This window comes from Myotis daubentonii, chromosome 10 (genome assembly GCF_963259705.1).
Source record: "Myotis daubentonii chromosome 10, mMyoDau2.1, whole genome shotgun sequence".
NCBI lineage: Eukaryota > Metazoa > Chordata > Mammalia > Chiroptera > Vespertilionidae > Myotis > Myotis daubentonii.
In genome coordinates this window covers 78,959,462-78,983,379 of record NC_081849.1, presented here as the reverse complement: position 1 = coordinate 78,983,379, position 23,918 = coordinate 78,959,462, and the positions used below count along the sequence as shown (strand labels likewise).

The 23,918-nt window shown below is 41.6% G+C and overlaps 1 protein-coding gene and 1 pseudogene across 2 annotated transcripts in view; both read left to right on the top strand.

The window, feature by feature from the left end:
* The first annotated feature begins 1,052 nt into the window (after positions 1-1,052).
* Positions 1,053-23,918, top strand: part of NT5C3A (5'-nucleotidase, cytosolic IIIA) — a 52,719-nt gene continuing 29,853 nt past the window's right edge. Inside the window, exon 1 of one of the 2 annotated variants that reach the window (XM_059655816.1) lies at positions 1,053-1,268. In XM_059655816.1, coding sequence (XP_059511799.1) covers positions 1,131-1,268 — 138 coding nt within the window. In that variant the 5' untranslated portion in view covers positions 1,053-1,130. The remainder of the gene's footprint in view (positions 1,269-23,918) is intronic. The other variant, XM_059655818.1, reaches the window with a different exon arrangement.
* Positions 6,723-6,898, top strand: LOC132211640 (U2 spliceosomal RNA; annotated as a pseudogene).

Here is a 23,918-nt window from a genome sequence, read left to right as displayed (position 1 = left end):
CACATTTCTACATTAGTGCCTGCTTCTCTGTTGTTGCTTTTTCGAACTGGCCATCCTAACTGGGTGAGGCGGCGTCCCCTGGTGGTTTTGACTTGCATTTCCTGATGATGGTGGGATGTTTCCAGAAGCTTGTTGGCCGTTTGTGTAGATGGTGTTTTAATGGGGTTTGCTTTTGTTGAGTTATTGGGAGTTCTTTGCAAATCCTTTTTCCCCCGTTTATTTATTTATTTATTCATTCATTCATTCATTCATTCATTCATTCATTCATCCTCACTCGAGGATATTTTCCCACTGATTTTTGGAGAGAGTGGGAGAGTGAAGGGCAGAGAGAACAACATGGATGCGTCTCTCACATCCGTTGGTTGCCTCCCCGCGGCCCCAAACAGGCCGGGGATTGAGCCCCGAACCCTTCAGTCCGCAGGCCGACACTCTACCCACTGAGCAACACTGGCTAGGGTGTCCCCTTTATTTTAATTATAAAAATCAGGGCAATTGTTCTATAGACATGATTGAGCTAAAAAGTACTACCCGGGTGCGGATTAGTTACCGGAGAAACAGAAATGAAACTTGGAGATGAGATTTCACCATTTGAACTTGTACTCCTGCTGTCAGTGTCAGGAACCCGTATCAGATACGTGGTTTGGCCGCATTTCCTCACCTCCCCGTGGTCCCCTTTTGACTCGGCTGTCCCAGCGGCGCCGCACCGGCCACGCTTCCCCGCCAACGCTGCTGCGCAAGTCAGGAGGCTGCACCGCGCGGCCTTCTGGGGGTTGTAGTCCAGACCCAGGAGGGTGGAAGTCGCAGAACTTTTTTTCTAATGGACCAGGGTCGGAATGGGATTCCCGTTGGGTGGGGCTAGAATAGACCACTGCCTGGTCCTCATTAGCAGAGACTGATAGTTAATACAATTCCCTTTTCAGTGCTTGGCCCTGGGGTAGGCCCACCGGCCGCCTCGGCCTCCGACGCAGGCCACGCCCTCCCTTCTTTAGCCTGTCCCCGCCCCTCGGCGCTCGGGGGTGGGGCTTGCGGCGGGGGCGGGGCGTCCTGGCCTTTCAAGCTCGCGCTCCTAAGGCCCCCAGCGGCCCGGCGACCTGTTCTTTTCCGCTGGGGAGGCGCACGAGGATCTGCCCATGGATCGGGCGGCCGTGGCGAAGATGGGCGCGGTAGCCAGCGCCAGCGTGTGTGCCCTGGTGGCGGGGGTGGTGCTGGCCCAGTACATATTCACCTTGAAGAGGAAGACGGGGCGGAAGACCAAGATCATCGAGATGGTGAGTGCGGGTACCCGGCGCGCGGGAGAGAGGACCCGCGGGCTGGAATGCTAGGGGCGCCCAGGGGGACCCGTTCGGGACCCCTGATGGCGGCACTCGGGGCCTTGGTTATGTCTCTCTTTGAAACAGAAAGGCAGCGAAGAGGTGATAAGGAAACAAGCTACCTCCTGCTGCAAAGTCCGTTTCTATAGAGATAAACTGAACATCTGGACAGGTTTCTCCTTCCTTCCCGCATCCCCTGCAAACCCTTGCAACTAATCCAATTCTAGCAGAGCGGGTGTTTCTGCACCGTGGCTAGGGTGAGTTAGATCATGAATAGGTGCACCTGCTGGTGGTTAAAAGAATGCAATTAATCCAGTTGGAGTTGAGAACTGTGTGTTTTGTATTTGAATGCTGTTTATTTCTTCTTGTCTCAAACCGCCAAGAGGTATCTTTGTGTTCATTTACCCCCAAACCTCTTGCATGACATTTTAGAAGTCTATTTACAATTTTATTGTAATAGAATGTTTCGAGAATTCTATTTGAAGAGCATTATAAGGAGTGTTTGCAACAAAGTCAGAGGTTTTTTTAAAAAAATTAGGGTTCAATAATCAAGACAGGTAACCCACTGAGTTGCATTCCAATGTACTTACTGGAGTATATACTCCAGGTATATTCCAGGTGAACATCTGGAGTCAAATATTTATGACAGATCAGTTGACAGTCTACGACTTTACTAAATACTAATCATTTTAGGTTTATGTATTACTTAGAATATTTCAGCCTCAGCAATACGTTCTGATGGATCAGATAAACTATTTCGTTGCTTTTTGGCCTCAGGTTGAGTACAGAAATACTTTCCATTAATAAGAGTAAAAAAAAAAAAAAGAAATTAACTCCTTCATGCCTCATATGTCAATAATACTTCTAGGTTTTGTTTATTGCTAGCATTAAATTATTCTTGGGTTATTATTTTTTCTGCACTTGTATGCCCACAGCAGAAAGTTTTTATCTCAGACATTTCATTTTGTTTATAGTGCTGTACAGTGGAGAAAACTTCAGTGGCTTCCTTTTGTCCCAAACCAAAAATTTATTCATGAATATCTTTATGTGACCCAGAAAACTTAATTTTATGTTAGAAAAATATATAATACACATGTGAAAAGAAAACTGATTGTCATACCTTCTGGTGTGTAGTTCTGTCTGTAGAGCTGTGGGTTCGGCTGTTACATCACTTCTCTAAACCAAAAGAGCTAAAAATGAATGCTCTTGCACAATTCCACAGTGAAACCACCATGAACAGTTTGCCACCTTTGGGGGAAAAAGAGATCAGGCAATCTTCACATATGTATATGTATACATACTATTATATTCAAATTGTGATATATGGGCTGACTGCTAGTAGCTATTAAAAGGAAAAAAGTCAAAAGAACTTGATGTTTTTAACTTGTAATTTTACTTCTTCAAATGAAATAAGCGTTTGTTTGGGAATCTGAAGACCTAGATTCAAATCCTGGTTTTATCTCTTGGTAATAGATGTGTTTTAGAGGGCATGCTCTGCCCACCTCACCCTCAAAAACCCCCACCTTAGAGAATCTGAACAAACCCATAGATGCCCAGTGGATATAGCTGAAACTGGTCACAGGTAATGGAACCAGCAGTAATTACCTGTCCACAGTGGGCCTGTCCATAGCTGACTAGGTAAACAAAGGACTTCTGGCACTGGATTTACTAGTAGTAGGATGTACTGCTTTGAGAATTTTTACGTAAGAGACACAGGGAGTTGCTAGTGGGCTGCCCACCTTGCTGCTGAAATGTTCTGTAAGACACCAAGATAGACAGACGGAAGGGAAGTCAGCCACAAGCCAGAGATAAGAGGGGCCCTTTCATGATGTTGCTGTTTCTTTCCCTTCAAGCCTATTTCTTTCTTTATTTTATTGTTTAAAGTATTACAGATAGTACATATGTCTCCTTTTTCCCCCATTGACCTCCCCCCGGCCTCCCTTACCCCGCCCCTGGCCTCCCTTACCCCGCCCCCGCCCCCCCTGCACAATTACTCATCATTTTGTGTGTCCCTAAGACCATGTAGCAGCCAGCCTTACCTACTAATGAAGCTACTTTGGTTAGATTTCTCTTCCTTGCAACCCAAATCTATTTAAGATGACTAATTTATTTATCATAGTCAATACACTTTATTTTTAAATAAACGTTTTCTTTTGGAATCATTTTAAATTTACGGAACAATTGAGCAGGTAAGTAGAGTTCTCTTGTACTCCACAAGCAGTGTCCCCTATTACTAACATTTGTGTGGGGCATTTGTTAAAATGAATACTTACTCATATATTTTATTTTGATTTTTTTCTTTCTTTTTTAGGAGTCCCCTTCCCCCTCGTTTATACATTTTAAATATCCATACTTTGTTCAGATTTTCTTTGATTTTGCCTAATGTCCTCTGCCCAAGATCCCATTCAGAATAATCACATTACATTTTGTCATCATGTCTCCATATCCCATCTTGGCTGTGACAGTTTCTCAGATTTTCCTTGTGTGTTTTTTTATTTGTTTGTTTTTTATATATCTATGACACTATAAGAAATATATAGATTTGGTGTTTGTCCCAAGTTCCTGGCACACAGCCCATAAAACACTTGGACTCTGGCAAGTGTTAGAATGCCTCTTGTATGCTAATGAGATGGACTCTGTCATCTGGTGGCCCGCAGAGGTGCGATGTGGGCTGGTTCCCATAAAGATCAAGGCATGATTACAGGATTGGAACTCTCAGTCCCCCCTCGCCCCTTCTGTGGAGGGAAAAAGGGCTGGGGTTTGGGCGAATCCTCTCTGGCCAGTGAATTAATCAATCTTGCCTACAAAACAGCCTCCATAAAAACCCCTAAAGGAGAGCTGTCAGGTTGGTGGATCCCTCAAGGTGCTGGGAGGGGGTGTGCTTGGAGAGGGCAGGAAGCTCTGCACCCCTCCTCCCATAGCTGGCCCTATGCTTCCCTTCCACATGGTTGTTCTGACTTGTATCCTCTGTAGTAAACCTGTGACCATCAGTAAAGCACTCTCCTGAGTTGTGTGCCAATTATGGGCCTGAGGAAGGGATTGTGGGAACCCTCCAATTTATACCCAATCAGACCTGTGCTTAGGCAGCTGGGACTTGCCGACTGGCATCTAAAGTAAGGGGCAGATCTGTGGGACTGAGTCTTCACTCACTATAGTGTCAAAGTTGAATTGGCCGTGGAGTTGAAGTGGTTGGTGTAAAGAAAACCCCCACACATTTGGTGCCAGTGTTGTGTATGAAAACAGTTCAGTGTGAAAACAAAAATAATAACAGAATAAAATAAAATAAAAACAGTTTAGTGTGAAGCACAGTCACTTTACTAAATAGTAGCTGTAACTATTATACCAAAGCACAGAGTATCAGCCTCTCTAAAATCATTTTTCCTTATGGACGCTAGTGGGGCATAATTTTAGCCACTGGTCTTATTTCGTTTCACTGTTCTCTCTCCTAAGCTTTCATTGTCAAAATTACTCTTTCTAGCCCAGCTGGTGTGGCTCAGTGGTTGAGCATCGACCTATGAACCAGGACGTCATGGTTCGATTCCCTGGCAGGGCACATGTCCGGGTTGCCAGCCCGATCCCCAGTAGGTAGCGTGCAGGAGGCAGCCAATGGATGATTCTCTCTCATCATTAATATTTCTATCTCTCCCTCTTCCTCTCTGAAGTCAATAAAAATACTAGTATTTTTTAAAAAACAAAACAAAAAACTACTCTTTCTGATTATCCCCAGAAAAGATGACTTGCAGTTTTTGTAAACTGGATTAAAAAGGTTAAGGTTGCCAAACATGTATATAGAAGTTTATACACATAGAGTTGAATTTTGCACAAATGTGACTGGTCTTCGGGGATGAATGATGATATAATTAAGCCTAAATTCCTTTCTCCCTCCAGTCTCTCTGGGAACCGTGCAGGGTTGAGGCCTCCCTCATATCTGTTGAGCGTCACTCCTCAGTTTTAACTCGCCATTCCAGTCGAGCATGCCTATTCAGATCCGACCAGTTCTCTCCCAGGTACCTCCTCCACTCAGATCAGACCTGGCAGCCAGGTGTGGCTAGTCTCTCCATAAAATCAAAGGTTCTGGAACAAAGGTTGAGCCCTGACTGGAAGTTTCCTCTTGTCAGGCAGAGAATCCACTTCAACACAGAGCTTAGTCTTTGAAGGGTGACGCTCTGAGGCTGGGAAATGTAATCAACATTTTCATATTGAATGATACATGACAACTTTAGTGTTTATACTTGGTTGATTTTTTTTTTTTACTTGATTGATTTTTATTCGTGGACATTGCTTCCATATTTTATATTCTCAGATAGCATTTATCTACTTTCAAATTAATTTGGCCTAAATATAAGCATTAACAATAATAAAATTGTCAGGAAATAGTAAGAACTGCAAGTTTTCCTCATCAAAGAAAGACCCTGTACTTGAAACGGAGTAAAAATAAGTGCTAGTGATTAAAAAAAGACTGTAGTGTACCAAATTAAGTACTAAGCATGGCTTCTAAAGAAGACAGCTATGGGAGAACCTTTACACCATTAAAAATGTGTCTGGGCCCTGGCTGGTGTTGCCCAGTGGTAGTGTACCGGCCCTCAAACTGAAGGGTCATGGGTTTGATACCCGGTCTAGGGCACGTACCTGGGTTGCAGGTTCATTCCACAGCCCTGCTTGGGACACCTGTGAGAGGCAACCAATCAATATGTCTGTCTCTCTCACATAGATGTTTCTCTCTCTCCTCCTCCTCCCTCTCTCCCTTCTATCTCTCAAAGGACCAAAGGAGAAAATTACTCAGGTGAGGATTAAATAATAATAATAATAATAAAATAATGTTGAAGAAGTTATTTTAAAATGGAAAACATTTATTTTTAAATGTATGTGTATAAATATGTCTATGCACACATACGATGTTTGTACAAACTCTTTAGTCTTTTTGGATTATGGCACTTGGCTATCCAAATCTACTTTGACCTCTCAGTAAAATAACTTAAAATTTGGTGTTCTATTGTATCTATTCCAGAGACTAATCTCGAAAATTTAGTGTCATTTAGGACAGAAAATGTAATGCCCTTAATATAGCAATAGCAAATTTACCAAGTTTTCCTGTCATTTAAAATTCCATATGCTTAATTTGTGCTTTTGTAGTCATTTTAGAAAGCTGAGAATTTCTTTTTATAATCCAAGATATTAAAAGGATGCTCTAAAAGTAACTTTTAAATTTAAGGCCCATATATTACTTCTCGGCCTTTGACTAAGATCAAGTGTAGATATTTGTTCTTATCAGTTAAAAATATATATAGTATTTACTGATTTGAGAGAGAGACATCAATTAGTTGTTCCACTTATTTATGCATTCATTGGTTGATTCTTGTATGTGCCCTGACCAGGGATCAAACCTGCAACCTTACGTAACGGGGTAATGTTCTAACCATCTGAGCTACCAGGCAGGGCTGTTCTTATCAGTTTAATATCTGATATGTCCTCTATCTAAGGACAGTATATTAAATGGACTTCTGAAGCAGGGGATGGAATAGGAGCTTGCTGTGTCTATTCCAAACATCCACCTGCTATTGCAGTACTTCGGGAATGGTGCACCAAAGAAAAAAGAAGAAGAAAATTAAGGCCCATCATTCTTCTGTTTGCTGTTAAAGTAAGTTGGATACAGACCTATAGGAGTTTAAAAGCTAAAATAAATAAGGGATCACAAACTAAGTTACATTCATGGGAAAGAATGGCTTCCTTTGATAGACTATTCAGTAAACAGAAAGCTGGCTGATGAGAACAAACATTTCCAGCCTCCCATATTTACCAAGAGAAATGGAGTTATAATCTTTTTTTTTTTTTATCCTCACCCGAGGGTATTTTTCCATTGATTTTTCAGAGAGAGTGGAAGAATGAAGAAAAGACAGAGAAAAACACCAGTGTGAGAGAAACACATTGATTGGTTGCCTCCTGCCTGTGCCCCGACCAGGACCCAGGCCAGGGAGGAGCCTGCAGCCCAGGTACATGCCCTTGACAGGAATCAAACCCAGGACCCTTCCGTCTGCAGGCTCTATCCACTGAGCCAAACCAGCTAGGGCTGGAATTATAATCTTTAATGTAGAGAAATTAAAGGTTTTCTTATAAAAAAAAGTGGAGTTAAATTAGATGATCTCTAAGATTTCTAAAGATGTGATTTGCATGTTGAATAGTCATGCAAGGGATGTAATTAAATACAACCTGATTTTCTCTCTAGTGGTCCCTTTAAAATTTATTCAGTGTTTCTCCCTCTTGGTGAAAACTGATAGGTCCATAACTTTTTGCTCACTCTCAGGTAAAAGACTATATATTTTTTTGAATATATTTTTACTGATTTTTATATATTTTATAGAGTGGAAGGGAAAGGAAGAGAGAGATAGAAACATCAATGGTGAGAAAGAATCACCAGTTGGCTGCCTCCTGCACGTCCCTTACTGAGGACCGAGCCCACAACCCAGGCATATGCCCTGACTGGGAATTGAACCCGTGACATTTTGGTTCGTGGGTCGACGCTCAACCACTGAGCCACACCCAGCTGGGCATGACTATATTTTAAGATCACAAGAAATCAGCTTCATTTCTGCCAACAGATATGTCCAGTCTTATCTGTTATTCACGATTTCAGTATTAATTTTCATGTGAGACTTCTTGGTGGGCATTATTACTGCTCACCAATATTTTTAGTCCTTCTCTCCTTGCAGTTGGGCAAGCTTTCACTACTCTGGCCAATGAATTGTGTCCAGAGATAGTATGATCAGTTCTGAGCCACTGATGATGAACGGGTGCCCAGTTACCCATCTTCTCTCCTTCCGCTGGGCTAACCCTGAAGCATCATGTTGAGATGGAGATGACACAGTATCAAAGCAGCCTGGAATAGCATGTCATTACATGAAGGATAGCTGCCCCAGAGAGCCATCTGGACCCATGTTGGACTGTGTGTGAATGAAAAATAAATTTTTTTGTTAAAGAACTGAGATTTTTGTGTCGTTACTGCACCATAACCTACCCTAATACAGACTTTTCCATCATCCCCAAGCTATGGCTTCTTGCAGGTGGCTTCTCCCCTTCCTACTTAATGGTGGCCCTTGATCTGGGATAGGAGAGGAGGTCATAATCAACCTCTCTCTCTCCCTGCTGCTCCTCCTTCCTCTGCTAGTCTTTGCTTCAGACTTGTGAGTAGTGGGGTAGGAGGAACGGGGTAGCATTGAGGAAGGAAAGAAAGAAAGGTTCTTATTTGACTGAGTAGGTTTGTGTTCTCTGGGCCTGCAAGATATTTGCAGTTGACTTATCCTTTGTTTGTTTGTTTGTTTGTTTGTCCTTATTTTTTAAAATCCTCACTGGAAGATATGTTTATTGGTTTCCAGCAGTTGCCAACCGGTGGTCCGAAGACCACTGGTGGTCCATGAGGTCCGAAAGGTTGGCGACCGCTGGTTTAAGGAAACCTAAAATTTAGAAAGAAGAAGGGAGAGAGGAACATCGATTGGTTGCCTCGCGTAAGTCCCCCAACCCTGGACTGAAAGGAAACCTAGGCACATACCTTGACTTGGAAGTGAACCTGTGACCTTTTGGTGCACAGGGCGATGCTCCAACCAAGTGAGCCATACCTGCCAGGGCTTTCTCTTGTCCTTTGACTGCAGCCCCTAAATGTGGCAATGAATTTTTTTTTGCACCTCACTCAGCCTGATTTTTTTTTTGTATATATATTTTGTATTGACTTTAGAGATAGAAACATCAATGATGAGAGAGAATCACTGATCAGCTGCCTCCTGCACACCCCCTACTGGGGATTGAGCCCACAACCCAGGCATGTGCCCTTGGCTGGAATCGAACCTGGGACCCTTCAATCCACAGGCTGATGCTCTATCCACTAAGCCAAGACGGCTAGGGCTCAGCCTGATTTTTCTGAAGTGATCCACTTTTGCTGTTGAGGTCCCTCCCTATCAGGCGGCTCTTTGGGGCTGGACATAAATAGGTTCCTGGCTGGTTCTCTCCTGAGTGATCCCTGCCCCATCTATGGAAAACACTCACTCACTCCTCGTTCTGACAAGCTAGGAATACAGACACGTTACGACAGACCCCCTTTTTCTTTTGTTTTTTCAAATTTTAGCTTTATTGAGGTATAACTGACAAAATTGTAAGGTACTGAAATGCACATGGTGGTCATTTGATACACATTGAAAAAGGATTTCCTCCATCTATAACGGACGCATCCATCACCTTCACATTTATCTGTGTGTGTGTTTTGTTGGTTTTTGTGTGTGTGATAACATTTAAATTCATAAAAACATTTGCTAAATTGTCTTAGCAAATATCGATTATGCAATATGGTGTTATCAACTGTAGAAAATACAGAACTCTTCACAATGGAGTGCAACAGAGCCCTTTCTATCCCCACCTACCTTTCTGTAGCGTGGGTCGGGCAAACACATTTTAAGTTCTCCAAGTGACCCCACCAAAGGCCCCACTTGCTAGCCTGGTTATAAGGTCACTTAATGAACCACCCCCGTGAACAGGTCTTTATGAATGCCATCTTCCTTCATGTTTTTCACCCTTTTTTGTTCTTTAAGTGGGTGAGGGCCCTAGGGACTAGGGTCATGAACCCACTTCTCTCTGTTACCTTGTTAAATAGTCTGCACCTGCCCAGCTGGCATGGCTCAGTAGTTGAGCATTGACCCAAGAACCAGGAGGTCACAGTTTGATTCCTGGTCAGGGCATGTGCCTGGGTTGCAGGCTCAATCGCCAGTGTGGGGCGTGTGTGCAGGAGACAGCTGGTCAATGATTCTCTCTCATCATTTAAAAACATTTTTTTTGCATGTTTTTATTGATGAGAGAGAATCATTGATTGGCTGCCTTCTGCACACCCCCACACTGGAGATCAAGCTCACAACCCAGGCATGTGCCCTTGACCAGAATCAAACCTGGGACCCTTCTGTCCACAGGTCGATGCTTTATCAACTGAGCCACATCAGCCATGGCTCTCTCATCATTGATGTTTCTATCTCTCCCTCTCCCTTCCTCTCTGAAATTTAAAAAAAATAAATTAAAATAAAATAAATAAATAAATATTGGTTCCAGAATTGAGCCTAAACAGGAAGTTTCAGAATTTAACATCCTCTTAAGTCTAACATTTTAAGAAATTCTTTTCTGGTGTCTCCCTTTGTTAGGGTCCAAATTGTGTTCCACCTAAATTCAGAAATTCAAGTGCCTGTTATGCCCAGATTTCAAGATCCCCAAAAGACCACCAGGGAGCCAGCTGAGTCCGATGCAAAAGCAGATAGAGTCTTTATTCGAGCTAGCTCGGCTCCCCGACCACACTCACCGACACAGCGGCAAGCGGCAGAGAGAGCTAGCCCTGTGAGAAGAGGGGTTTTATAGGGGGGTGGAGTAAGGGGAGGAGAGAGGACTGTAGGCCCTGCCGATTGGCCAAGCGCAAGTCGGTGTCTTGTTACACAGGATGTGGTCATATCTATGGCGCGCACTTCCCTTGATTGTCATTGGTTAGTTTAAAGAAATCCTGGGTGTGGCTAGCAGAGGCTGGGGCTTCCGGGAAGAAGCTCCTTGCCGAGCATATGGCTAAGGCTGCTGCCCAAAAATGGAGGATCCGGGGTAAGATGGAGGGCGTAGCCCTCGCCCTTTCAGTGCCAATCCTCACTGCCTCAGATATAATCCCATTTGGAAATAAGGTCTTTAAAGAGATTATGAACTTTAAGGAAGTTGTTAGGGAGGGGCCCTAATCCAATATTACTGGACCCTTATAAGAAGAAGAGGAAAAACCTGGGGCATTTGTGCACCAAAGTGTGAACTGAAAGAGGCAGCAAGAAGGTGGCCATCTGCAAGCCAAGGAGAGAGGCCTCAGAGGAAACCATTGGAATCAACATCTAATCTTGGACCTCCAGCTTCCAGAACTGTGACAGAGCCGCCCGATCTAGTATTTTGCTATGGCATTTTCATTTTTATTTTTATTTTTATTTTTATTTTTTACCCAAACTGTAGGAGAACATTTACTGGGTAAATTAACAGAGATAGAACAAGTAATTCCTAGAAGAAATGGGTTTTGCAAACACGCTCTAGAGGTAAAGGAAGGGCCCTTGGAGTTTGGGCGTGGGGAAGCGAATGGTAAAGTGCCTGAGGAGCAAGGGGGTGGGGAAGGGAAATGGAGAGGGGAGGGAAAGCAAGGGCTTACTTGGCAGTGATGTTTTGGGAAAAGTTTGCCCTGCAATTTCAGAAGTGGCCAAAAAGCCAGTGAGATTTGGCATATTCACATTATTGCTTCGTATTGTAGAAATAGGACAGTTCATGACATCAAAAAAATTGGTTGTGTAGATGGTTTCTTATTCATAATGTTAAGGCAAGAAGAAAAGAAAGCTTGAGAATTGTGCCATTTAAGGGGTGTTCAGTAGGAAAACAGCTGTCAGAGGGGGAATACAGGAAGTGATTCCAAAAATAGGGGCAGAATTAACAGTATCAGACTGCAGAGGTGGCCGTGGCTTGAGCAGCCACTGGAAGAATAATGGAGGGAACCACAAAGTGATTGTTGAGGTTAAGAAATACTTGTATTGAGGGCACGTGTTTCATTTTGTTTTGTTGTTGAATGGTTGGCATGTGAACCTGATCGTAGGCAGAAGAGCAGTGAAAAGCAAGTGATTAAAGATGTAAGAGGGGTCCCTGGCTGGCTCAGCTGCTTAGAGCATCATCCCAATACTTCGAGGTTACAGGCTCGATCATCTTTGGGTAACGAGTTCTGAACCCCCAAATTAATTTCTCCTGCATTACTAGAATATATTCTTTTTATATATGTGTGTGTGTGTGTGTGTGTGTGTGTGTGTGTGTATATATTTTTTAATTGGGTTCAGAGAGGAAGGGGGAGAGAGAGACAGAAATACCAATGATGAGAGAGAATCATTGATCGGCTGCCTCCTGCACGCCCCACACCAGGGACTGAGCGCGCAACTAGGGCTTATGCCCTGACTGGGAATTGAACTGTGACCTCCTGGTTCATAGGTCAACACTCAGACACTGAGCCACGCTGGCTGGGCTAGAATATATTCTAATTTTTTTTTTTTTTACAGCAAATTACTTATTTTTCTGTAATAGGAAACTAATCTTTAAAAAAAAAAAAAAAGATGTGATGGTTTGATCTTATTCAGTTATTCTCATATCCTTCATTAAGTTCTCCCAAAGTACAAGTATCTATCAAAGGAAATAAAGTGCAGACACAAAACCAGAACAAACCCATGTCACCCCAATAAATTTAATTAAAAAAATTTTTTTATATTAGAACAAGTGTGTAGTCTTAACATTACCCCCTAAAGAGCAAAAAGGAGGGTGGGAATTATTTAGACAGCAGTCTAGGGGACGTGGAACTGTCTCTAGAAGTTCCCCAACCAGTTAAATTTGTCATTTCTAATTTAAACGCATCTCAGCTATTTATGGCTTCCTTGTGAACATCCAGTGTTACTCCTTAAATAGCTGGTGCTGTTTTTGAAAGCGACTGTAGCGTATTTCCTTCCTGGTGGTGAACTTCTAACAAACATTTCCTCCTTTCTTCTGTTTTAAGATAGTACTGTATCAGATGTCCTCCGGGCACTATAACTAAGAAAGTGGGAAGTATTGAGTCTGTACTTAGAAAGTGTGTGTGTGTGTGTGTGTGTGTGTGTGTGTGTGTGTGAGGTGGGGGGAGGGGGTGGGGACCAAGACTAACTGCTTTAGTGGATTAAACTAGCATGATCACTTAGGCTTTTAAAATATCTCTATAGCTCAACTTTTATGTAATTTATGCCAGTACTCAGATTTATGACCTTGTAGGACCTGTGTTGAATTCCTGATTTGTCTTACAAAGCATATTTCCTCAACTCCTGTGGCATTTCCTGATGATTCCTCAAAATTTAGCAAGCTACGTACTGTCTTGTATTGGTTGCTGTGTATGTGCTTTTAAGAGTCTGAATTGGTACATATTTCGTGGTCTTTCTGTTTTATTAATTCAGCTAAGCGAAACAGAGACCTGAAACAGTGGCTCCAATACACAACACAGATTTTATTTTTGTAAGTTAATGAGAAGTTCAAAAAGTAGGCAGTTGTTGGTGTTAATTGGAGGGTACGAGGATATCAAGGCTGAAGTCTTTGGTGTTTTCTGAGCTTTTCTTAGGGTCATGCGATGGCTGACCCTAGCCAGCGTATCTATATTTTCAGGCAGCAGGAAGGAAGGAGGAAACCTATTTCAAGTAAAGCAGAACTTTCTCCTTACATGTCATTGGAGAGAACAGTCACATGGCCACCCCAACTGTAAAGGAAGCTGAGATTTGTTGTTGTTGTTGAGCAAATTGCCATCCTCTGACAAAATTGAGATCCTATCAGTAAGAAAGCAGGTGAGCGTGTATGCTAATTCGGTATTTAGCAGTCTGCGACACTACACCATAGTGTCTATCTTATTGACTGAATATTTGATCAAGAGAAAACACATGTATATAATCTAATATTACTGGTGATCAGTTGGCTGGTAGAAAAATAGAGAATCCCAGCTAGTTCTAAATACTTGGTACTACAGCAGAAAAGAGTGCAAATTCAGAGTAGTTCTGCTCTTCTGGCCGCACCAAGAGTAAAAATTTATCCATTCCCACCTAAATTGTCTAGATCTTAAATAGTTCTTGAGACCTGGCCACTGCCTTCATATACTGAATCAGATGTAGAGGCTGGTCTCCCAAGTAAATGTGAAACTAGCTTAACAGCTAGAGTCCTAACAGTACTTTCAAGGTATCAATAAAAGGCGACGTGGATTTCAAAGGAATAGGAGATGACGTTGGGTCATATTTGATGGATGTGGTGGTATTTGAAGGGTACCAATTCTGATTGGTTCCGTTTGAATGAAATGTTTTGTAAAGTAAGGGAAATACACTAAATTCTTAATATTGGCCAAGACTATATCCAGGATCATCTTGAATCTCCAAATCTGCAAGTATGGAAATGTTTATTCCAGGCAGTGACTTTGGCCTTTGAATTTACATTTGTCATGTTTCCTGTGTATCATCCTCATACAGCAAGTTAACCCCATGAAAAGTTTGGCTTCTTTTCTAGTAAGCCATTTTTAGGTTAGCTGGAACAGTTTTAGGACGTTAGCCTAAAATTAAAATGCCGAAATAAGAGGCAAGGAGCATTTCTTTGAAACTTAACATAATACCTAATTGGGAAAGCACTGATCCAGGCAGAAGCCCAAGACTGTTGGGGTGAGGAGACAAAGGCAAGAGGTGTTTATGAGAAAGGGAGGGGGGTCAATTACACCAAGAGAAGAAAGGCATTTCTGTTTGTAGAGAATCGAACAGAGTGACGCTAATTCTAAATAATGTTTCTAATTTTCAGTTCTGCCGTCACCAGGTAAGTCATAATATCTGCTTTCTTGTTATCTTTGTTAACCATTCTTTGGGGAATAATGCTGCTTTAGGCCCAGACCAAAGGTTGTTTTGCCTGTTTCCATATTCCCAAGGTCTGAGGAGTAAGAATGCAAGGCACTTGCACTGAGGTGGCAGTCCGGTTCCATTTTAAAGGGTTCTGTTTGCGTACTTTTCCTACTGTTTCATGACTTGTTTTCTTTTTGTTGTGAATGCATTTACATAACAGATGAAGACATGCTTGAACTGGACACTAGGATTTTTTTCTTTCTTTCTTTCTTTCTGGATACTAGTATTTTTAATTTGTCTAAAAATTCTCCTTTCTGGCTAAAAGCCTGAATAGCCTTAAATGCTTTTACTTCCTTCATTTGCGTTACCAATGGGAGCCATTGATGCAAGGGGATGAACAGTATCCCGCCCGCCCCCCCCCCCAGTAGGGCTATTTTTTACAATCTCATAAGTGCTGACTGACTTTATAAACCATCACAAAGAGGGGCAAACCTTACGTTTTGAAGTATAAGACCCCATGTGCTAGTATTGAAGCACACCAGCGGTTCTCAGTGCTCCTAGCCGGCATCAGCATCTTGTGGGAATTTGTAAGATACACAAATTCTCTAGCTCTGCTCAAGATTTACTGAATCCAAAGCCGACCTGGGCGGGGCCCAGCTCTCTGCTTCACCCTGCCCTCTGTGTGATTCTCATGCTTGCTAAAGTTGGAGAACCACTGAAGCAAACAATTCAAATCCTTACCTCCAGCAAAATGACAAATTTTACAAGTCACACAACTTCAGGAAGATTGCTGACAAATAGTCAAAAAGGGGTCAGCCAAACAATGACTGTGTAAAGAGAGAAAGCTGATAAGGGTTTGGAAAAATGGGCACTTTCATTTCCTCAGTCGGAGGCGGTTTACATTAGCTAAATAAATTATAGTGACGGCTAAATGATGGGGCACTTGAATAACAAGATACTGTACAGCCCGGCCAATGTGGTTCAGTAGTTGAGTGTCATCCGATGAACCAAGAGGTCACCAGTTTGATTCCCGGTCAGGGCACATGCCCCAGTAGGGGTTGTGCAGGAAGCAGCCAATCAATGATTCTCATCATTGAGGTTTCTATTCCCCCCAAAGAGTAAATCTGCATGAATTAACATTTTTAAAGGTTCAAAAGATAGTAACTAGAGCAGGGGTGGGCAAACTTTTTGACTCCAGGGCCACAATGGGTTCTTAAACTGGACCGGACAAAAGCATGGATGGAGTGTTTGTGTGAACTAATATAAATTCAACGTAAACATCATTACATAAAAGGGTACGGTCTTTTTTTTTTGTTTTGTTTTATTCATTTCAAACGGGCCGGATCCGGCCCGCGGGCCGTAGTTTGCCCACGGCTGAACTAGAGGAAAAAAACAAAGTGTAGAACAGTTATGGTCCCAAAAGAGACAACACCCAATGAGTGACATGTGATTGTATGTCATTGGAAATTTGGGGGGAACCACACAAGAAGCTCTTTATAGTTTTTTCCTTTAACACAAGTTTATTAACATGATATGTCAACTGTAAAGAATTTTCTTAAGACTATTTTTGAGCCAAAACTGAATTAAGGAAGAAATGTAAAGAAAATTACATGAGGGTGGGAGAAAGGGAGGCAAGGAGGAGATTACAGGAGAGTTAATAAAATTATGTGCTCTCTAGTCTAGAGGGCGATTATGCTTCTTCCCAAGGTTCTTTAACTTCAGGCAAAGATAAACCTCTTACTAGGCAAGGTATAGGCCTCGGCTGTGACTACCCACCATGGCCTGCGCAGTCAGGAATTTGTGATCACATCATCCTGGGAGGTTATTTTTCATAGAACCCCCTATTTTGTCCACATATATATGGGAGATACCTGTGGAAAAATGAGTAACTCTCTTAGGTGGCTTAGAAGTACGCCATCTACAGTTAAGACAAAAGGGAGAAGGGCATGGGGGAGGCCTGTTATGAGGTAGGGGAGTTGAAAAGTATGGTGAAGTGAGTATAGTCCATATGCAAATTTAAGTCAGCGCTTCCCCACTGGTAATGTGGAATCATGTCCATATAGCCCTCTTTTGTTTGCTTTTAAAATAACTCCGGCATCACGATATGTAGAGCTATTGAGTTAAGAGGCATATAAATAACCCTGAATCCTATTTTAACCCTTATTTTCCTGTAAGTAGAGGTTATACTTCATATCTTTGGTATAATAATTAATTTGAAATCTAATTACCATGGCAGGTTTTCCCCCTTGAAACGGCAATCTGGGAAAGCTATACAATTCTGTGTTTTTGTCAGCAGGTGGCAGAGTTCTCTCTTTGCTATGTATGGCACAGGGCTACATTCCTACATTAACTTTCTTGTTTATGCACTTTTGTTTACTCTCTTGGTGTTGCTTCAGCCTGCCTATCTGTAAAATATAAACCACCTGGCAAGGAGGCAACTCGGAGATGTCCTGAATTAAATTACAGCAGGCCAGAGACCAAAAAGGGGTTATCAGTTCACAACTGCAGGGCAACACCAGTGAAACACTGCCCACACTCCTGCGTGTACATTGGGATTTTGGATTATTTTCAGGGGGCTATTTCACGAATGTCTAAAAGAGAAAATAGCCAGGTGCTATCAAGCCCGAGGAGCCTCTCCTTCTCGAATTTTCCGCTCTCCTGCCCACGGCTAACCCAAGTAGCAACACTTCTTCCTTACGAATCTATGTGCCTATCTCAGAACTAGCCCGTACTGTGCTTCATCTTCCTCCATCCCCTTTTTGTCCATAGCTAATGCGAATTGTTTCGGAACAACTTACCTGTTGTATAAAAGCTTCTGCCAACGCCCGGATGATGGACATGCTCACCTTCCCTCGCCCCCACCCCCACCCCCCACCCCCGCCATGCTGCTGGCAGTTTAGACGCCGCGCCCCAGGACCTGTCTTCTGTTTCTTGCTACCAATGGCCTAATAAAACCCTTTCTTTGAAAAAGAATTTCAGCCGTGGAAATTAAAATTTTGTTTTAATGTCATACTTGCTTTAAAGTCAGTGCTGTTTATCAATTCCTTACATGTTGTTTGTCTTCCTCATTTTCAAGGCCCTAGTCATGACAAGATTGCTTAGGATTGCTTAAATTGTTTGGCAACTTCCCGCTGATAAAAGTACATGGAAGTAGACAAAGTCACGTGTGGGTTCCCGTCCTTCCTGCCCCCATTTTATCTGCTCGGCAGACTCATCTTGGCACAGTCCTCTCGTTTGTCTCACACCAAGTGCCCCAGTTAGGGTCTGAGTTCAGAGTCTTGTCATTTAAAAAAAATCATCTATTCTTATACAGTTTCCCCCCAGGAGCAATTTGTCAGTTTATCCAGATTTCTCTGTCAAACCATTAGGGATCTAAGGGAATGAGACCCTGGATTGATTCGGGTGGAGGGAGACAGGGAAAGTCAGAGAACCTCAGCATTATAGAATAATGAAGTGTTAGAAACTAGAAACCCACTAGGTTATCTTAAGAAAAAACTGGGCCACACTGGGATTAGGACTAGAAAACAATTAGAAGTGGGTTCCCATTTTAATCTGGCCTATTATCCAGGAACCAGGAAACAGGAAGTAGAATTTTGGGCCAACTACACAGCCCAGCTGGCCGGGGTTGTGCCCTTCTATGAATGTCCCTCGGAACTGGCCGGGCACCGCGGTGCCCGACTCTCACCCTCTGAAGCTGGTTGGTGAAGCAGACTTCCCAGCAGGGATGAGAATTCCTTCTCCAGTGAAGTGTTTTTGTGTTGCTCTCTTTAAACACTTTGTCTTTCCCAGCTCATGAAATACTTGACTCTCTTTTGTCTTTTGTGCATCCCCTCTCATACACTGACAACAAAAACAGATCATGTGCTTCACTGTAGATTTCCAAAAAGTTACTCACGGGTCCACACGCGTGGATTTCCAGTCCTGTGGCTCAGCTTTAGGGAAGTTTTAGTAATTAAGGACTCAAAAACTAACTAACTAACAAAAAACAAAACAAACAAAAAAAACAACTAACTAACTACATAAATAAATAAATAAATATAATTAAGGGCTCATGAGTACCTGAATTAAGATCCAGCTTTTTGTAAGGAATTTGCCTGTTTTATTTATGTATATTAAGCTCCATCTCCCCTTTGATTCTCTTTTTATATCTGATGTAAAAATAAATAAATCTAGATAAGGAAAAAGAGGCTATCTGCGATTTTACCACCTTAAAAAAACAACAAAATAAAAGAAAAAAAATTTTAATATTTGTACTTACTTTCTTTTCTACGTATATAAATATTAAGTATTATTTTCCCCAAAAGGAGATCATATTCTAACATTGTTTTTAACAAGATTATTCACTTACTAATTTGTTTCTCAGTAATAAATTTATACTTATTTTAATAACTATTATGTTACCTTAGGTTGTTGTACCATATATGGATATCACAACTTATTTTGTTTTTGTTTGTTTTTTTACTTTTTATCACAACTTATTTAGCAAGTGTCTTCATTGTGCAACATGGTTTTCATTATGAGACATGCTGGATCCATGAATAGTCTTACAGCAGCTGTGCGTGCCTGTGGCTGTTGGCCTGGAATTACCGGGTCAGGAGTGTGTGCACATCTAAGGAATGTGCCGCCAGGTTACACTGCGGGAAGGCGGTCCCATTTACATTGCCACCAGCCTGTGTTCGAGTGCCTAGCTCCCTGTTTTCCTGGGAATAGGCATCACTTTTTCCTCCTCTTTCCAACTGATCGTTACTTCTAAGATGCCAGTTACTTTTGAAGTTGAGCTTTTAAAAAGACTTGGCCATTTATTTTCTTCTTTCCTGAACCGTAGGAGTTCTCGGTGTGATTTGCAAAGGCTCTTTATAAGATGACTGTAACCACGAGAGCATGGCAGAAACGCGCTTTCCGGGGGTTTCCTGTTTGCACTCCCGTTTTTGAGCAGTCTGAACGTGACCCTCCTTTTCAAGCCTTGACAGTGTGTCTTCGGAATGTTGTGCACTGGGCTCCTCGTTTACACATCGTGACTTCATTCTGTAGCCAGATGGGAGGGGAACATAGCATATTGTTTGAATGGTTTGTGTAAGTTACTCATTGGTTTACCCTCCCAGATATAGAATGAGAAAGGCAACTACAGAAAAAAAAGGCAGGTATGATTTTGTAGATAATTTTTGTTTTATGGTCATAAGCATGACTTAACATATGCCATGTTCATTTCTTTCAAAGATGCAGTAAGTAGCATTATATATGTTCACTTTCTTATATTTTGAGACATGTAAGTTTCTTTTAAAAGTTGATTTTATTTTTTAAAATAAATTTTTATTGATGTCAGAGAGGAAGGGAGAGGGAGAGATAGAAACATCCATGATGAGAGGGAATCATTGATTGGCTGCCTCCTGCATGCCCCCTACTGGGATCCAGCCCACAACTGGGGCATGTGCCCTTGGCTGGAATCGAACCCCAGACTCTTCAGACCACAGGCTGACGCTCTAGCCACTGAGCAAAACCAGTTAGGGCTAAAAATTGATTTTAGAGAGGGAGGGAGACAGAGAAACATCGATGTGTGAGAGAAACATTGCGGTTGCCACCCACTTATGCAGCCCATCCAGGACCAAACTGCAGCCTAGGTATGTGCCCTGACCAGGAATTGAACTGGGATCCTTCCATGCATGGGACAACGCACAGCCAACTGAGCCACACCAGCCACAGCGGAGCATGCAATTTTAATTTAAAAAATCATCTTTATTTTCTTCTGGGTGTGTGATATAATCATTACAGAAAACACCAAAGAATACGAAGAAAATGCAATCACGTGTGACCCTATCCTTCCTCTGTAATGCTTGTTGATTCTTAGAATGTATTTGATATAAAAAAGTATATTCTTTAGGTTCTTTTAAAAACCTATGAGCATTTTCAAAACCTTATGGTCTTTAAAACTTAAGTTATCACCCACTGCTCTTCCATATAATTCTTTGCTATATTTTCTTACATCATCAGTAGCAGCAGCATCATCATTAGTTTATACTCACCGGAGGATATTTTTTCCATTTTCCATTGATTTTAGAGAGAGTGGAAGGGAAGGGGGAGAGACACACACACACACACACACACACACACACACACAGATCTGATTGCCTTTCGCATGTGCACAGAATGGAGCCGGGGTAGAACCTGCAACCCAGTTACATGCCCTTGACAGGGAACTGAACTCAGGACCCTTGGGTGTGCAAGCCAGCGCTCTATCCACTGAGCAACACTGGCCATGGCTTACCTTATTATTTTTTAAATGAGTTTATCTAGCAAAAAGGGGGTAGTAAGTTAAGTCTTGTACTCTACATTTAAATGTATTGGATATACCATACTAATACTGAAAAAAAAAAGCTTAAGTAGAATAACCTTTTGCCATTTTTAATATAACCCATATCAAAATAGCAATCCTAAACAATGATATTTCTTTTCAACAGACAGAATACCAACTGTGTGATGTGGAAAGAGTCCGAAGTTAAACAAAGTTTTTCATCTTGTTCCATTCCAGGCACAAAGATTCAGATATAAAATGGAAACAATTTCAGTACTAAGAACACAGTGCTTTTGAGGAAAGGAGAGCTAAGAAAGACTCCCTGCATTGATGATACTGTCTTACATCCAGTTTTCTTGAACTTGACCTTCCTGTTGCCACAATGTCATTTACTTCTGGAGTTTAGATTCCAGAATTTATTACTTTTAAACAGAAAATAAAAATTACATAGACTACCTTCAAGAACTTTATTTGCAAAATAAAGAATTTTGAGTTTCTGAAAATTAAATTAGTCCATCTTAGATTTCCGCATGGAGTTTTTAAGAAACGCATTGAGGTTAGAACCGTAGGTTCCCTCAGTTTGTCCATGTGCGTCGACTCACAAATGCAGCAGTCAAGGTCAGCAGCAGTCACCCAGACAAGACGTTTTGGGAGTGATTTTCCATGAGAAAAACTTATGAGAAAGTCTTTCTTTGTTGTCTATATTCCTAAAATGTAATACTTTATTGTCTCATCTTTGTTTTTGCTCCTTAAACATTTTTACCACATTCAAATAAGCATCTAGAGCAGCTTGTTTTAATTTTGTTTTGAAGCGTCACCGTGTTGAAGGTAGTTGACTGGTCTCCTCAGAAGAGTTCTAGGAAAAGTCTGATACCTAGACCGGTGTTTTTTTGTTGTTGTTTTGTGGTTTTTTGTGGGGGTTTTTTTAGACCGGTGTTTTGCATATTTAAAAAAACCAAACATCTTCCTATTGACATCATGCAGCAATTAGCAGGAACAACTTTTGCAAGAGTCCATATAGAGTATTGATCTCACCTCCTACTGAATTGTCTTCCTTATATGGCTTTATTGTTTTGTTTGGAATAACTTCCTAGGGTGTCAGTCAAGTTCATATTGAAGTTTAAAAATACATTGGATGTAATGAACATCATAAACTGATGAACAGAAATAGATACAGAGACAAAGAAGCATCGAACAGACTGTCAAACTACAGCAGGAAGGCAGGGCAGGGTTGGGAGAGGGTAAGAGATCAACCAAAGGACTTGTATACATGCATATAAGGATAACCAATGGACACAGACACTGGTGGGGTGGGGGGGCGGTGAGGGCATGTGCCAGGGGGGTAGGGGAGGCCAGGGGGAGGTCAATGGGGGGAAAAGGAGACATAGGTACTACTATCTGTAATACTTTAAACAATAAAAAAAAAATACATTGGATGGTCGAATGATAATTGGATTATGGTAAACTGAATTACTAGTTAAGTCTTAGATTGAATTATTGAGAAATAATACAGGTTGTACGTGGGGTCAGGAAATGATTTCTTTCACATATAACTTAATTAGTGTAATAACTTTATGCCATTTACTTCCCTATCCCAAGATTAAAGGCCAAATGAATCAAGCAGTGAATAACTAATTAAGGTTTAAATTGATAGATTTGATTTTCTCTGGGCTCTTTTGTTTTTTTCATATTTTCAAAAACTAGAGAAAGGTTTTGCTGGCAAAATACGAAGTGATTGCCTGTAGGTTTTTAAGTTGACTGAGTAGCTGTCAGTCTCTAAAGGGTAACTGGTCTCTCAGAGGTACAGATGGGCAGCCCTTTCTCCATTGATGAAAACAGTTTCAGTGTCACGAGGGGAGAAAAATCTTCCGAACCTTTGAGTCGTGTAGAAGTCCTTTGGCATGTCAAGTTCAGGTTAGAGTTTGCGTTAGGAGGGGTACAGAGTGGTTTCGGCTTTTATGACAATGAGTAAAGAAACTCCAAGGCAACAGGGCCCAGAGATGAAAGTCCACTCTGCTTCCCTCTGGATTCTTTCTTTATATCTCTTCTAAAAAAAAAAAAAAAAAAAAGTACCTACAGCTGTTTGAAGCAAAGTTCATTTTCTTTTGTTCAGTGTTTTGCCTCTATCCTTTTCTGTGGCACCATTTCCAAACATTCTTTTTTTTTTAGACACAAAAAAAGTATTTATTGTTATGCCATCAAATTTTCCCCCATTACCACCTGTTTCATTCAGTTCTTGTCACCTCATTGTAGGCCTTTGTTTTTTTGTTTGTTTTTTTTTAATTAAATCTTTATTGTTCAGATTATTACATTTGTTCCTTTTTTTTTCCCCCCCATAACTCCCCTCCTCCCAGTTCCCGCCCCACCCTCCGCCCTCACTCCCCACCCACTGTCCTCATCCATAGGTGCACGATTTTTGTCCAGTCTCTTCCCACATCTCCCACACCCCTTTCCCCCCCAGGAATAGTCAGTCCATTCCCTTTCTATGTCCCTGATTCTATTATAATCAACAGTTCATTCTGATCATCAGATTATTTATTCATTTGATTCTTAGATTCACTTGTTGATAGATGCATATTTGTTGTTCATAATTTGTATCTTTACCTTTTTCTTCCTCTTCCTCTTCTTAAAGGATACCTTTCAGCATTTCATATAATCCTGGTTTGGTGGTGATGAACTCCTTTAGCTTTTCCTTATCTGTGAAGCTCTTTATCTGACCTTCCGTTCTGAATGATAGCTTTGCTGGATAAAGTAATCTTGGTTGTAGGTTCTTGGTATTCATCACTTTGAATATTTCTTGCCACTCCCTTCTGGCCTGCAAAGTTTCTGTTGAGAAATCAGCTGACAGTCGTATGGGTATTCCCTTGTAGGTAACTGCGTTTCTTTCTCTTGCTGCTTTTAAGATTCTCTCTTTATCTTTTG